This window comes from Hordeum vulgare, chromosome 7H (assembly GCF_904849725.1).
Source record: "Hordeum vulgare subsp. vulgare chromosome 7H, MorexV3_pseudomolecules_assembly, whole genome shotgun sequence".
In the NCBI taxonomy this organism is placed as follows: Eukaryota; Viridiplantae; Streptophyta; class Magnoliopsida; order Poales; family Poaceae; genus Hordeum; species Hordeum vulgare.
The window spans coordinates 66912516-66926528 of NC_058524.1; the positions used below are offsets into that span (position 1 = coordinate 66912516).

The following is a 14013-nucleotide window of genomic DNA, read 5'->3' on the forward strand; positions in this document are numbered from 1 at the left end:
CTCATAATCCATCAGATCCCAACAAACCAAGCATAGCAATAGCAAGAGAATTACATAGATGCCTTAATCATGTAGGGCATCTCACAAGGACTAACCATTGAAGCAAAAGATTGGAGAGAATACATCACATAGCTACTTGTCATGGATCCATGGTCCAAGGAGGACTACTCACGGCACGTCCGGGAAGCGTCCATGGCGGTGGAGAAGCTCCCGGAGGTCAATCCTCCCTCCTGCAGGGTGCCGGGAAGAAGTCTCCTGACGCTCCCGATCTCGGAAGCGATGCGGCGGTGGAACGATGGAGAAATTCACGATTCCAGAAGTTGTTGAAGGGTTTCCTCTCGAGACTCTAAATATAGGCAAAAGGAGGGCACTGGAGGAGGTGGGACCCACCCAGGTGGCCTCCTGGCGCGGCCTAGGCCCTGGTCACGCCAGCAGGTCGCCTGGGAGGCCCCTCGCCCCCCTGTGGCCCACCTTCGGTGATCCGGAAGCTTCTGTTTCACTGATTTTTTATATATTTTTTCTGGAATTTTTCGGGCTTCACAAAATTGGGTAAAAGCCCCTGCAAAATAGACATCAGCAGACAGAAACTGGCACTGGGTGCACTGAGTTAGTAGGTTAGTCCAAATATCTGTAAAATGATATAAAGGTGTGGCAAAACATATAACAATCTCACCCAAAATATCATGGAACAAGCAGAAATTATAGATATGTTTGGGACGTATCAACATCCCCAAGCTTAATTTCTGCTCGTCCTCGAGTAGATAAATGGTAACACAATAATTTCTGTGGTGACATGCTAACACACATATAAGAACTTCAAAGTAAAGCAAGTGAGATATGCAATTCAAGTGAAGACGATAATAAGCAAGAGTTTATATCTAGTATTGAATTTAGCAAAGTAAGAACATAAAGGTGCAAGAGCTCTCCCTGTCCGTGACTCGAATGTCTCCAAATGGTGTTTGCATGCAAGAAGTGGGAGATGGGTTGAGATCATAAAATATTTTTTAATTGAGAACTCAATCTACAAAATTTCACACTTAGTCTCCTTCGGAATCTTGTTTTGACTTATCCCCAGACCACTAGTCAGGCACAAGCCAAAATGATCCTCTCCCTTTCGACTTTGAGCACTCATGCAATGGATGAGCGTAAGCAAGATATGTTGGCACTTAGGATGGAAAATAGAATAATGATGGGGAAGGAAGACAAAAATGTGTGAAAGGCTCACATCAATGAGGACAACCATATGCGAGAGAAAGAAAAATGATAGATATGATATGAGGAGTAGGGATTTCCATGTAACGGGTGCACATATGAGCTAAGGTAAGCTCTCCAATGGAACTAGTGGGGGTGCATCCAACTTGTTTGCTCATGAAGACCTAGAGCTCATTTGAGGAGGCTCATCATTGGAATGTGCAAAACAAGTTCTATAGTGTAAGGGTCCCCACATAGTTATGCATGAATGATAATCTCTATGTAGTACCAATATAGCAATGGAGTACGAGTGTGGATCTTTCAAAAGGAATAGTGTTGCCCCCTTCTCTCTCTTTTTTTCTCCTTTTTTGTGGCCTCTTTGGCTCTTTCTTTTTATCTCTCATTTTTCCTCTTTGGGATCTTTTGTTTGTCCCCTTTGGGATCTTTTCCTCACTTAAGGGAAACACTCTATGTTTTACATGAATAAAAAGAAGACCATCACACTTTATAAGAAGTACTCAACATAAAGACAAGTGAAAACTATCATGATGTATGCAAATGTATGCCTCTGCCAGTGTAGCAGGATATGCAATGATACTAGCGCGTCATGTAGCAGTAATAAGGGCAAGGCCCAACTAGCATGCGGCTCTACGATCAAGCAAAAGCATGTATGACATGAAGATCAAGTCATGAGATGGTGGATGTTGCATGGCAATGTACCTCGGAAAGGCTATGGAAATACCGTAGTAGGTAGGTATGGTGGCTATTTTGCGGAAAGATATAATGAGGCTTATGTATGACAGAGTGTATCATGTCATGGGTTTGGATGCACTGGCGGAGTTTGCACCAACTCTCAATGTGAGAAAGGGCAATGCACGGTACCGAAGAGGCTAGAAAAATATGGATGGTGGAAGTGCCAATAATCAATTACTCACATTAGTCTGAAGAACTCATACACTTGTCATCGATAACTCTTTATCTAGTTAGGAAATTCACAAAGAGACAAGTACCCCGAGGAGGAGTGTTTAGGGGTTTGGTTATCCTTGTGCATCCTCGACTCATGGTAACGTGAGGGTACTCTATATATTCCAACCCCTCCAGAGGCTAGCGATCAATTTAGTAGCTAGAGTTCTCAACTAATTTTTAGTTTTTGAAAAACACACGGCTTTCCAAAAATACAACACCTATCACTAATATGCTCAAGCTCTTGGCACCAATAGTCCAAACATTACTCAAATCAATACCTCAAAACTATTGCAAGTTACTACTATACTTAAATAGCAACCTCAATCACCTACTCATGCAAGACACACAACTCAGTGCAACGAGCTAACTCTCTAAACAAGATAAGCATGATAACTCAAGAGAGTTCCAGAAGCAACTTAAATAATAGCTCTTAAAAATATAAGCATGAAAACTAAGAGTTAAGCATGACAGTAGCTACGAAAAGACGAAGAACACACAAAAAGGATAAGCATGAAAACCTATGTTGTGTTCTAGAGTGGAGTGGAATGTGTCTCTCTCCCAAACAAGGTAGGCTAGGTTCCGACTTGTCATGAACATCAAGCAAAACTAAAACAAACTAAAAAGTAAAGAGCGGGACGCTCCAAGAATAGCACATATCATATGAAGTGATAAAAATATAGCATGGAGATGGACGAACTAATGATTGTTGATTGAGAAGGGGATGCACGGGGGCATCCCCAAGCTTAGACACTTAAGTCTCTTTGAATATTTCTTGGGATGCATGGGGGCATCCCCAAGCTTGAGCGCTTGACACTCATGTATCTTCTTTCATCATTTCCCATCGCATACTTGAAAACTACGTTTATACGGAACTCATCATAGTTTTCGTCCGAAACTGTGATACTTCCAAAGAGATTCTCCAGTTTGTACACGAAGTGCAACCAGTTTTTTCCGTAACCCTCTCAACTTTTTAGCACATCCTATGTGTGTGAAATTATGATAACATGCCAAGTTTCAACCTTTTCAGAGTTCATTTGTAGTGTTTTTCAATTTCAGGTCATTTAGCTCAAAAGATCATTAAATGCATGAAAAATAGAAAATGAAGTCACAAAAGGGTTGAAAATTGATTGCGTGGCTTTGAATGGTGCATACTGAATGCACAAAAATTCCGGAGTTAAAATATGTTAAAAAATAAAATCCCTTTGTAACAGATGAGTCTTCATCCGAAACCGTGATACTTCGAAAGAGATTGTCCAGTTTGTACACGAAGTGTATCGAGTTTTTGTCGTAACCCTCTCTACTTTTTAGTACGTGCTATCCATGTGAAATTATCATACCATGCCAAGTTTCAACCGTTTCAGAGTTTATTTGCAGTGCTTTTTAATTTCAGGGTCACTTAGCTCAAAAAAATCATTAAATGCATGAAAAATAGAAAATGAAGTCATAAAAGGGTTGAAAATTGATTACGTGCCTTTGAATGGTGCATACTGAATGCTTAAAAAGTTTGGATGTTAAATATGTTAAAAAATGAAATCCTTTTGTAACACATGAGTTTTCGTCCGAAACCGTAATACTTCGAAAGAGATTGTCCAGTTTGTACACGAAGTGCATCCAGTTTTTGTCGTAATCCTCTCAACTTTTTAGCACATGTTATGTGTGAAATTATGATACCATGCCAAGTTTCAACGTTTTCAAAGTTTATTTGCGGTGCTTTTCAATTTCAGGGTCATTTAGCTCAAAACAATCATTAAATGCATGAAAAACAGAAAATGAAGTCAGAAAAGGGTTGAAAATTGATTACGTGGCTTTGAATGGTGCATACTCAACGCATAAAAAGTCTGGAGTTAAAATATGTTAAAAAATGAAATCTCTTTGTAATAGATGAGTTTTTATCCGAAACCGTGATAGTTCGAAAGAGATTGTCCACTTTGTACTCGAAGTGCATCGAGTTTTTGCCGTAACCCTCTCAACCTTTTGGCACATGCTATATGGGTGAAATTATGATACCATGCCCAGTTTCAACATTTTCATAATTCATTTGTAGTACTTTTCAATTTCAGGGTCATTTAGTAAAAAAATCATTAAATGCATGAAAAATAGAAAATAAAGTCACAAAAGGGTTAAAAGTTTATTACATGGCTTTGAATGGTGCATACTGAATGCACAAAAAGTCTGGAGTTAAAATATGTTAAAAATAGTAGAAAAATAATTTCCATAAAGTATTTTTTGTTAAACATTTTAATAGCAAAAAAAATAAAAATACGCCCGCCTACTAAGACAACAACGGTGTGCATACGACTAGAAACCCATTTACACATGGGCTACGATGCAGGCACGCGTAGCAAGCGGGCCCAACAGGGCAGATATGAAATTTAGGCATTTAGTACGTGCTTTAGAGAGGAGCTCGGGACGATAGCCGCAGCGGGGCTTATAAACTGTTGTGAGCGGCCTTCGCCCGACAATGTGGGAGTAAACTTCCACCCAACCTCGGTTGTGCCACCATGCACCAACCCTTTATTCCCGGTTGGTGGCTCCAGCCGGGACTAATGGTGTCCTTTAGTCCCGGTTGAAGCCACCAACTGGGACTAAAGGGTGAAATTTCGCATGCGCAAATGGTGGGAGGCCAAGCCTTTAGTCCCGGTCAGAGCCTCCAACCAGCACTAAAGGGGGAACTTCGTCAGCCGAAAGGGCGGGATCCCTACCCTTTAGTCCCGGTTCGTGGCTCCAACCGGGACTAAAGGGGCCTTTAATCCCGGTTGGAGCGACGACCCGAAACTAAAGGGTTGGGATATATAACGTCCGTGGATCTCCCTTGCCAATCTTCCTCTCCACTCCGACGTCAAACCCACGCACAATGTTGCCATGATGATAGATCGCCGTCGTCTGCGCTCCCCCCAACCCCGATGTCGCCATCACCGGATCCTCTCATCTTTGACCCCGACGCCACCGTCACCGCTCCTCCGGCCCCGACCCAGCCGTGTGCCACTCGACCCCAGGGCCACTGGTCGGCCACCTCCATCGACTCCACTGCCTCCTCCCACAGTGAGCCATCGCTGCTCCTCTTGTCTCTATGTTCATCATCTTCGTGTGGTTTTTGCAGGATTCGCATATATCGCGTTACATCTAGTGTCCAATCTAGGATCATGGGGTTGGGATCAAAGTAATAGGAAACAATGTAGAACCCACCTTTGTTTACACATTAAATCCTTTTGAGGTTTCTTTGAGGTATGTGTGATCTTCAAAAATCAGATATGTGTTAGTAAGCAGCCCGAGAAATTAAGAAAATGAATAAATGCATAATTAAGTTCATGCAGTTGTGCAATAAGAAATGCAAAAATGCTAGAACTAATTTTGATGGAAAAATGCATCTCAACAATACTATACTCGACAAGCAAAAATAGAAATTAACAACATAATTAGAACTTTGAAAGTTGAAACATTATCAAACTAGAAACCGTCTCTCTCAAGTTTGTCGATCGCCATAAGTAACGATTTCATGTTATTGTGATGAGTATTCTATCATCAGAACAATTGTGACTCTTTTTTCAGTACACTGACAATTCTATTAAGTGTATTTCAATGTAGTGGAGCTACTATTTCATTTTTTGGTGAAAAGTTTATTAAATAGTAGGACTTTAAATAGTTGTAGAAATTATTCTCGACATCAACGATGCCCGTCACGCATCCTGGTCGTCCACTCGGTGGCGACAACCTGCTTGAGAGGCGCCATGTCCGGGATTGGTCTCCGTCGGGCTGGCACTAGCAGGTGCTACCTTCCCGGGTGCGCATCTTGGTGAGGAACCGGGTTTCCGTCGTCGACCTAGAGCTTCTTTGTTGGCGGTCGCGTGGGCCACTTTTGGTGCGGAGGCAGCCGGCCCCCGAGGAGGAGATACGTCGCCGTGTCAGGGAGGAGGACGAGAACGTCCGGTGCTACTTGGTTGCGTTGGACACCAAGTTCTCCCATACCTAGCAGGTTCTTCACGGATCTCACCCCGAGCTATGATCCTATGATGGTACCTTCTCTGTAGGTGACCATCGCCCCCGCATGAGTACAGCGGCAACTCTTTGGGGGATCAGTTTGATCAGGAACCACGAGTGAACTACATTATACTAGAGATGTATTCGAGATTATATTCGATAATATTCGAGATGTGTTAAGTTGATTATTGGTTGTAACTGAAAGAGAACCTTTTGCCTCTTGAGATTTATTGCAGGACAAGCGCTTTTGACTTTGTTGCTAGAAAACATTAAGCTTCTTAGTGTTGGTAGGTCCATCATTGCATGATTTTTGTTTTTTGTTGTTGTAGCCTTTAGGATAGGTTTTTATTTGTCCAATGTTTGTGATTTTTAATCTTATATAGAATCATGAACACAGGAAATGGCGTGGTTCGACGACGATAGGATCCTTGCGTGCCATTTGTGCTGGGATGACAGGGGTATATGCGACCGTTATCCTCACCTAGACAATGATACATCCTTCACCGTCAAGCTGACGGATGACTTCCCGATTATTACGGTATGTAAAGACGGCATGTATTTTTTGTTAGTGAAGTATGATGTGTGCTTTTTTATTTTAATTAACCTTTAATTTTATTTTGTACAATTTGACTAGTGAGTTCCCTGCCATGCAAGATTTTTTGTCTTGGACAAGTTTCATTTTAAAGAGAAGGACAGTACAGAGCCTAAGATAGCTCACCTAAGAATAGAACATTTCACTTTTGTTGTCAAGGTAAAAAATGATGAAGATCACACATATTTTGATTGTTCTAATTGGAGAGCATTTTGCAAGGCATATGGGTTGAATGAGGACATGAACATTACCTTCGATCTTGCTAATGCCGATGTTCATTATAATAATATAGAAATTTGGGTGCATGCGGAGGATGACTTGATTCCAGTTCTACCTCCAGGTGTGTTTTGTCAACAGATTTGTTAGGTAATATATAGTGATTATTGAAAAGTATCTCGTACTTATCCCGATTAAATTAATTTATTTTCAACTATTAGCTTATTTCCGTGCTACAAGAACTACACGGGAGATAATAGATCGAACCTACTACAGTTATGGCTCTGAGCTTACTTGGTTGGAGAAAAATTATCTCACCTCATTTATTCATGATGTTGACTATGATGCTAAAAATTACATGACTGGCAATGTTTATCATGGATATGTGCGAGTAGTGCACCAGTTGAGCCCTTATAACATCAGTTCACACAACTTTGTATGATTGTTTTTACCATTGTGTCACTAATCCATCTTTTTATACATTGTTCTTAATCAAAACTAGTTTTCTAACTATATTATTATTACTAATGTTCTTCAACAGGTACTCCCTCCAGAGACCGTGCCTAAATGGATGTTTACCACTGGTGATTTGCAAATGGTTAGTTTACGGCCAACCCCAATTAATTACCGTGGTAAATACATGATATCTCAAAGTGAAGACACTCCGAAAATAAAAGAATGGAGAAATGCAATACAAACATCCATGATACCATTTGGAGAGGGATACTTGCGCATTCCACAAGTTGGAGATAGGTTGATGTGTGTTCTTCAATACGGTGATGTCGGAGTTCGCCTCTATTATGATTTTTTTACCTAGGAGAGAGCAATAGTTAGTGTTTCAACCTTGTGATAACTTGGTCATTTTCTACTATGATAACAACCAAACTGATGAGGAGTTCATCGTTTTTATGCTATTTTACCTAGAATGACGAAGATCTTTTTAACTAGTATGTACAATGATGAGGAGTAATACGATGTCGTGTAATGCTTTCTTCATTGCTATATGTACGTACTGCTAGCGTCTAGTTGACACCGACCGAAAACACCAACAAGCATAAGGAACCAAAGATGACAGACATAAAAAGAAAAGGGGAAACACAATATAAAACCCCTAAACCCTCCAAAAACCTCTAAACCCCTCTTTAAAAAAGCAGCCTCGGCAGTTGCTGACGCGTGGCCGCCTTTTAGTCCCGGTTGGTGTCACCAACCGGGACTAGAGGACCCCGCCCCCTGGCGCCCTAAAGAGGCCACGTGGAGCACTGTTAGGCTCGGTTCGTAACACAACCGAGACTAAAAGTTTTGACCTTTTGCCCCGGTTGGAAAATCAGGAGTAAAGGCCCTTTGGAACCGGGAATGAAGCCCTGTTTTCGACTAGTGATTGGTGAATACACTTTCATTGTTTCAAATTTACATGCTACAACATGCTTAAATAAAAAACATGCAAGAAGTCATTTGACATAGAATCATCACCAAGATTAGAGATCATATCAAAATGATTAAACATTGGCACAGTTATTTTGAAAAAAAATGACGCAAATTTGATTTATTCTCTGATTCGCGTGGTTCTTTCTCATTAACAGTTAATTCAATGGGTTCACTCAACATAGTTGATATTTTAGTTATTTGATCACATGGCAAAGTCAAATCATGAACATTGTCCTCTAAAATAGGTGGTGTGACCAAAGTAATGGGTAGCTCATCACACGGTACATTGCAATTGACAAGGCATTCATCATACTCATGTGGAGGTGGAAGATAAGTACCTTTGTCATTACCTCTTATGATCAACTCAGATGATGTAGGCACTCTCGATGGCAACGTGTCACATGGTGAACGTGATGTAGCCCTCACAACAATTGATGTGGTTGTCATCGTATGCCCAGTAGTTGAAGGAACAACCATATCAACTCTTGGAATATGCACCTTGCGCTCGTTCTCCTTGTGGGCAACACGTCATTTTATTTTATGTTCAGCTTTACAAGTAAGACGAAACAAACGATCCATAGGATAACACTTTTCATGAATTAGTATCTCCTGAATATCATGGTTTAATTATCCCCAAAATCTATCCATAAAATCTTCTTCACTTTCTTCTAATGAGGAATGCAACAAGGTTGTTTGTAAATTATCATAATATTTTGTAATGGTGTCATTACCTTGCTTAAATGTTGTAACTTTTTAATCACGTCATGAGTATAATAAGCAGGAACGAATATGTGTCTCATAGCAAGTTTCAAATCATCCCAAGTAGTAGGTATGTAATCAGGGTGTAACCCACAATATCCGCTCCACCAAACTGAAGCATAACCAGTGAAAGAACCAACCGCGACCTTAACTTTCTTATGTTCAGCAAAATTATGAGAAGCAAATATATCATTTATTTCAAATTCCAATTCAATATATAAAGCAGGCCTAAAACGACCATTAAATGGTGGTATAGAAACATTAACCTGATCATGTGCATTTGAATCTCTATGCACCTCTTGTAACAGTTGTTTTGGTGGAATGTCTCCCACGATCGAAGAAGCCCGTGAATTGACAACTCTAGATCCTGTCATGACTAGTAGAAAAAAAATCCAAGAATATTTTTCCTATGAACTACTGGGATGTGGTGGTAAAACGCTCATAGGAAAGCAAATATCAATGTCTTACAAATTCTTACCATGGAGCAGGCGGTGACCGGCAACTGACGGTGTCAACATCTCTAAAGATTGAGTAAAGCGATTACCAGATAAATGTATGTATACACATTGTAGAAATATGTGGAGCTTGGACAGGTTAATATATGGTAGCAAAAGATTAGCAATAATCAATCTAGAGATGCAATGTTGAATAAACGCTCAACGATGGTACTGTGCTGGTCCTAGGCTAGACTGTAATAGAGACGCGATCCTAGAACATTAACGGAGTCACGGCACATCACAAGTATGAGCAACGGATGATATGAAGTAGCTCTAAATAGCAAGATATAAGTGAAGATCACAATGACAGTAAAGATAATGATGATAAATGACCTCTAAGCATGATATACCAAAACTCTCTCTGCAACTTTTCTCCGGAAAATATTATGTTAAATTTTTGATATTTTTTCTCAAGTTTTCCACTGACCCAAGCTTATCAATGCAAAACAGAATCACTCAATTCCAATTTCGTATGAGGAGTCAAAATATTCGGGAGCGGACCTGAATTTTTTTGACAAACTATGTTCGCGACCTTTGAAGGGCAAAAGGTCCGATTTAGAAGCCGATTTGGAGGCGACAATAATGAACTTTCTTGATGCGGCTCATCGATATCTCAAATTTGAGTACTTGTGGAGCCAAAACGGACTTCGTATGACAAAGATACACCTATTTTACTGAACAATGTATAAAAGAGTTTCCAATCCAAATTCAGATACGGGATTAAGACTAGATAGATCCGAAATTTGTTTTTTTTTCTCTTTCTTTTTCTCTCACTTTTTTTTACGTTTTCCTTCTCTTTTTTTATCTTACTTTTTTCCTTCTCTCCAACAGACGACAAAGATAGATGGGAACTCGTGCTGGCAATTGATGGATAGTGGTGGGCGACAATGAAAGGGATGACGGTGCAACGGTGGTGTGACCAATGTGAATAGAACTCCAACTCTAAAGGACTAGACACTAAGACCACCAACTCGACACGACGATGCAACCGATCATTCAACTATACAAGCATTGAAAAGAAAATTGTAATGGCTCAGACTGGCTTGGACAAATGATGTACAGATCTAACTTTTTTGTGTGGCTTTTTCTTGGGCAATAGGTAAGAAAAATAAACCTAATCTAGGGATAACTGGAAATTCTCATCGAGCAACCTGATAATTGACACCACTTGATAGAGGCGAGGATGTCCCGATCTTTCGATGAGATGGTGGCTATCGATTTGGTGAAGACGACTTTGACGATCCGACTACAAATAGGCATGACGTTGTGCCTTAGCAATCGCTAAACCAACTCCAAGAGGTTATTGACCACGCCGGAGCACGATCAACCTGACCACGAAGGTCTCTTCCTGCTAGCAATCGAAGAACAAGAAAGAATATGATAAAAGCAATCTGAATATTGTGAATATTTATGAAGTATTGATAAGGGTGGGGATCCAAAAGCGGTCTTGGTCTGGTTGTTGGACACAAACGAAGTACACGAAGTTGCAATGGCTAACTTTTAACTAAACAAATCACAATCAAAAAGCTACTAGATTTATCTACTTATATATGAGCAAGGGGTGGCGGCCAAGGAGGTGGGAGGACGTCCCAAGGCAGCCTAAACTAACCCTAGGTTGTACAAGGCCTATGGGCCCAAGTGGAGATGATGCAACATCTTTAGACTTGTAGTTTGACTCGGATTCTAGTGCAACGTCAGATTGTTTCGTCAATATCTCCATGCTCCGAATGAATTTTAAGGTGATTCCAATTGGGCTGAAAAGCACATAAAATCTACTTTCCAACAAAAAAAGAATCACCCAATTCGGATTCCGTATGAAAAAAGTATTGACGTTTTGAGACAGGTATGTCTGTGCAGTCCGAATCAGAGTCCACAACGTGAGAGACTTGGACTTCATTTTTTCTTGGGTTAAAATTGACGTGAGAGAACTTCTTAAACAACAAATAATCATTTCCTTTGAAGTGAGATGACTTCTTGAATAACACCTAATCATTTTTTTATGTAAGAGGACTTCTTAAACAATACATAATCATTTTCTTTTTCTTTATCTTTATACGTGGTTCGTGCAAACGTTCGACAATTCTGCATTTAGAATGAAGGAAAATAGGTGAAATATTTTTGTTTCGAATTACATAAATAAATTATTAAAAAATCATTTTACAAATATGTAAATATGATATATTTTTAATAGCATCCAAGGTAGTCATGTACCCATGTCCTCTTCGCCGCGCCTTCTGCCTGATAGTAACAATCAAGTGTACAATGTGACACTTCACCGTAAAAAAAGATCAGATAAGTTTTGCGAAAGGTACGCCTTAACCAGCGATTTCGCCGACGTCTCGTATTGTATCAATCCGACGGGTTCTCTTCGATTTCTGCACGGAAGTCGGAGCGGACTCGTCGTGTGAAGCATGGGCTCGCGTGAATTTTGATGGATCGCAGCTTGGCGGTCAACTTGAGGGCCGAAAACGAGGCGCGTTCGTTTCAGCTTTGGGATGTCCGTGAAGCATTTCGGTTTCGGTTATTACACTACTCGTATTTGTCTCCTCTCCCGAGCTTCTCTTCTCCCCTGCTCACCTACCGATCTCGCCTTCCCAAAATTTCCAGATCAAGGCAAGCAGAGCCATGGCGAACCTCCTCTCCTCTGCTCCGTCCCGCGCGACGCTCCCGGACTGCTTCGTCTTCCCGCCCGATCAGCGCCCGCCGGCCTCCTCTCAGGCTGTCTCCCTCCCGGTCATCGACCTCTCTCGCGGCCGCGACGAGGTCCGCCGCGCCGTACTCGACGCCGGCAGGGAGCTCGGGTTCTTCCAGGCCAGTACTCTCCAAACTCACGGCCCCCCTTCCAATTAGGCACTTCATCTCTCGATATTCGTGGTCAGAGCACCTGACCGCCGCGCGGCGATGAGTGCAGGTGGTCAACCACGGCGTCTCCGCGGAGGCGATACGAGACATGGAAGCGGCGTGCGAGGAGTTCTTCCGGCTCCCTGCGGAGGAGAAGGCGGCCTTCTACTCGGAGGACACGGGCAAGCCCAACCGGCTCTTCTCCAGCACCACGTACGAGCTCGGCTGCGAGAAGTACTGGCGGGACTGCCTCCGCCTCGCTTGCGGCTCGCCCGTCGGCGACACCAAGAACAACTGGCCCGACAAGCCCCAAAAGCTCCGGTAAATTAACGATGGCAACTCAATCATATGATACGATACGTACCCGATTTTATTCTGTTTCTTGATTTGACTCATCTTGGCGTTGATTGATTTCTCGAGCGCGCTGCAGCGAGGTAGTGGAGAAGTTCGTGGAGCCGACGAGAGGCGTGGGGATGGAGCTGCTGCGGCTGCTGTGCGAGGGCATGGGGCTCCGACCAGACTACTTCGAAGGGGACCTCACCGGCGGCGACGTGATCATCAACGTTAACCACTACCCGCCGTGCCCTGCCCCGGGCCTGACGCTCGGCCTGCCGCCCCACTGCGACCGGAACCTCATCACTCTCCTGCTCCAGAGCACCGTGCCCGGCCTCCAGGTCTCCTACAAGGGCGACTGGATCAACGTCGAGTCCGTGCCCAACGCCTTCGTCGTCAACTTCGGCCACCTGCTCGAGGCATCCATCCATTCATCATCACTTCCCCCTTTGCCTCAAATTGCTCAGTTTTCAATGTGGGGTCGTCGATCGATCGACACAAATCATCACCAGGTTGGTTGATAGTTCATTGCTTGCCGTTGATGATGCAGATTGCGACCAACGGGTTTTTGAAGAGCATCGAGCACCGGGCGATGACCAACGCGGCGCTGGCACGAACCTCGGTGGCGACCTTCATCATGCCGGCCGCGGACATCCCCATCGGCCCCGCGGAGGAGCTCGTCTGCGAGGGCAACCCGCCGCGCTACCGCACAGTCACTTTCGACGAGTTCATGCGCGTGTACAAGACCGTCGGCGCGCGGAGGGAGAGCGTGGAGAAGGCCTTCAAGCTTTAGCACTCAGTTCACCCGTATTTGATTTGGATGTCAGTTGCAGATATAGCTGTTGGGAAATAATAATGCATACTTTCTTGGTCCGATGAAGATTGTACGTTTGACTTTAAAAACAATTCATAAAAAAGTATATTTTTATTTTCTCAATGCAATTTAAAGTAGAAAACGTGTTTTTCTCTCAACACACAGTAATCAAGATCAATAATATTTTACACAGTCTTTTTAATTTCTTCATGCACTTAACTCATTGGGATTGAATAATTAAAGAGAACGGAGATGATGAGTTACACCTTTTTAATGTATTTTTAGTCCACTTTATAATTTATCCTAAAATGTTTATATGTATATTTTTTATCGGACGGAAGGGGTATACTGATGGTGATGGATAGATGGGAGTAACAAACACAAGTAGCTGATGATTGTGA

The 14013-nt window shown here is 42.2% G+C and overlaps 1 protein-coding gene across 2 annotated transcripts; it reads left to right on the forward strand.

The window, feature by feature from the left end:
* The first annotated feature begins 11976 nt into the window (after positions 1-11976).
* On the forward strand, positions 11977-13735 carry LOC123407822 (2'-deoxymugineic-acid 2'-dioxygenase-like). Of its 2 annotated transcripts, none has more exons than XM_045101048.1 (5): positions 11977-12121; positions 12232-12435; positions 12536-12786; positions 12896-13217; positions 13349-13735. In XM_045101048.1, the coding sequence occupies exons 1-5, from the start codon at positions 12056-12058 to the stop codon at positions 13589-13591; spliced, it is 1086 nt and encodes a 361-aa protein (XP_044956983.1). In that variant the 5' UTR covers positions 11977-12055; the 3' UTR covers positions 13592-13735. The 2 variants fall into 2 exon arrangements, with proteins under 2 accessions (XP_044956983.1, XP_044956984.1); XM_045101049.1 differs by having other exon boundaries at positions 12054-12144.
* The last annotated feature ends 278 nt before the right edge of the window (positions 13736-14013 follow it).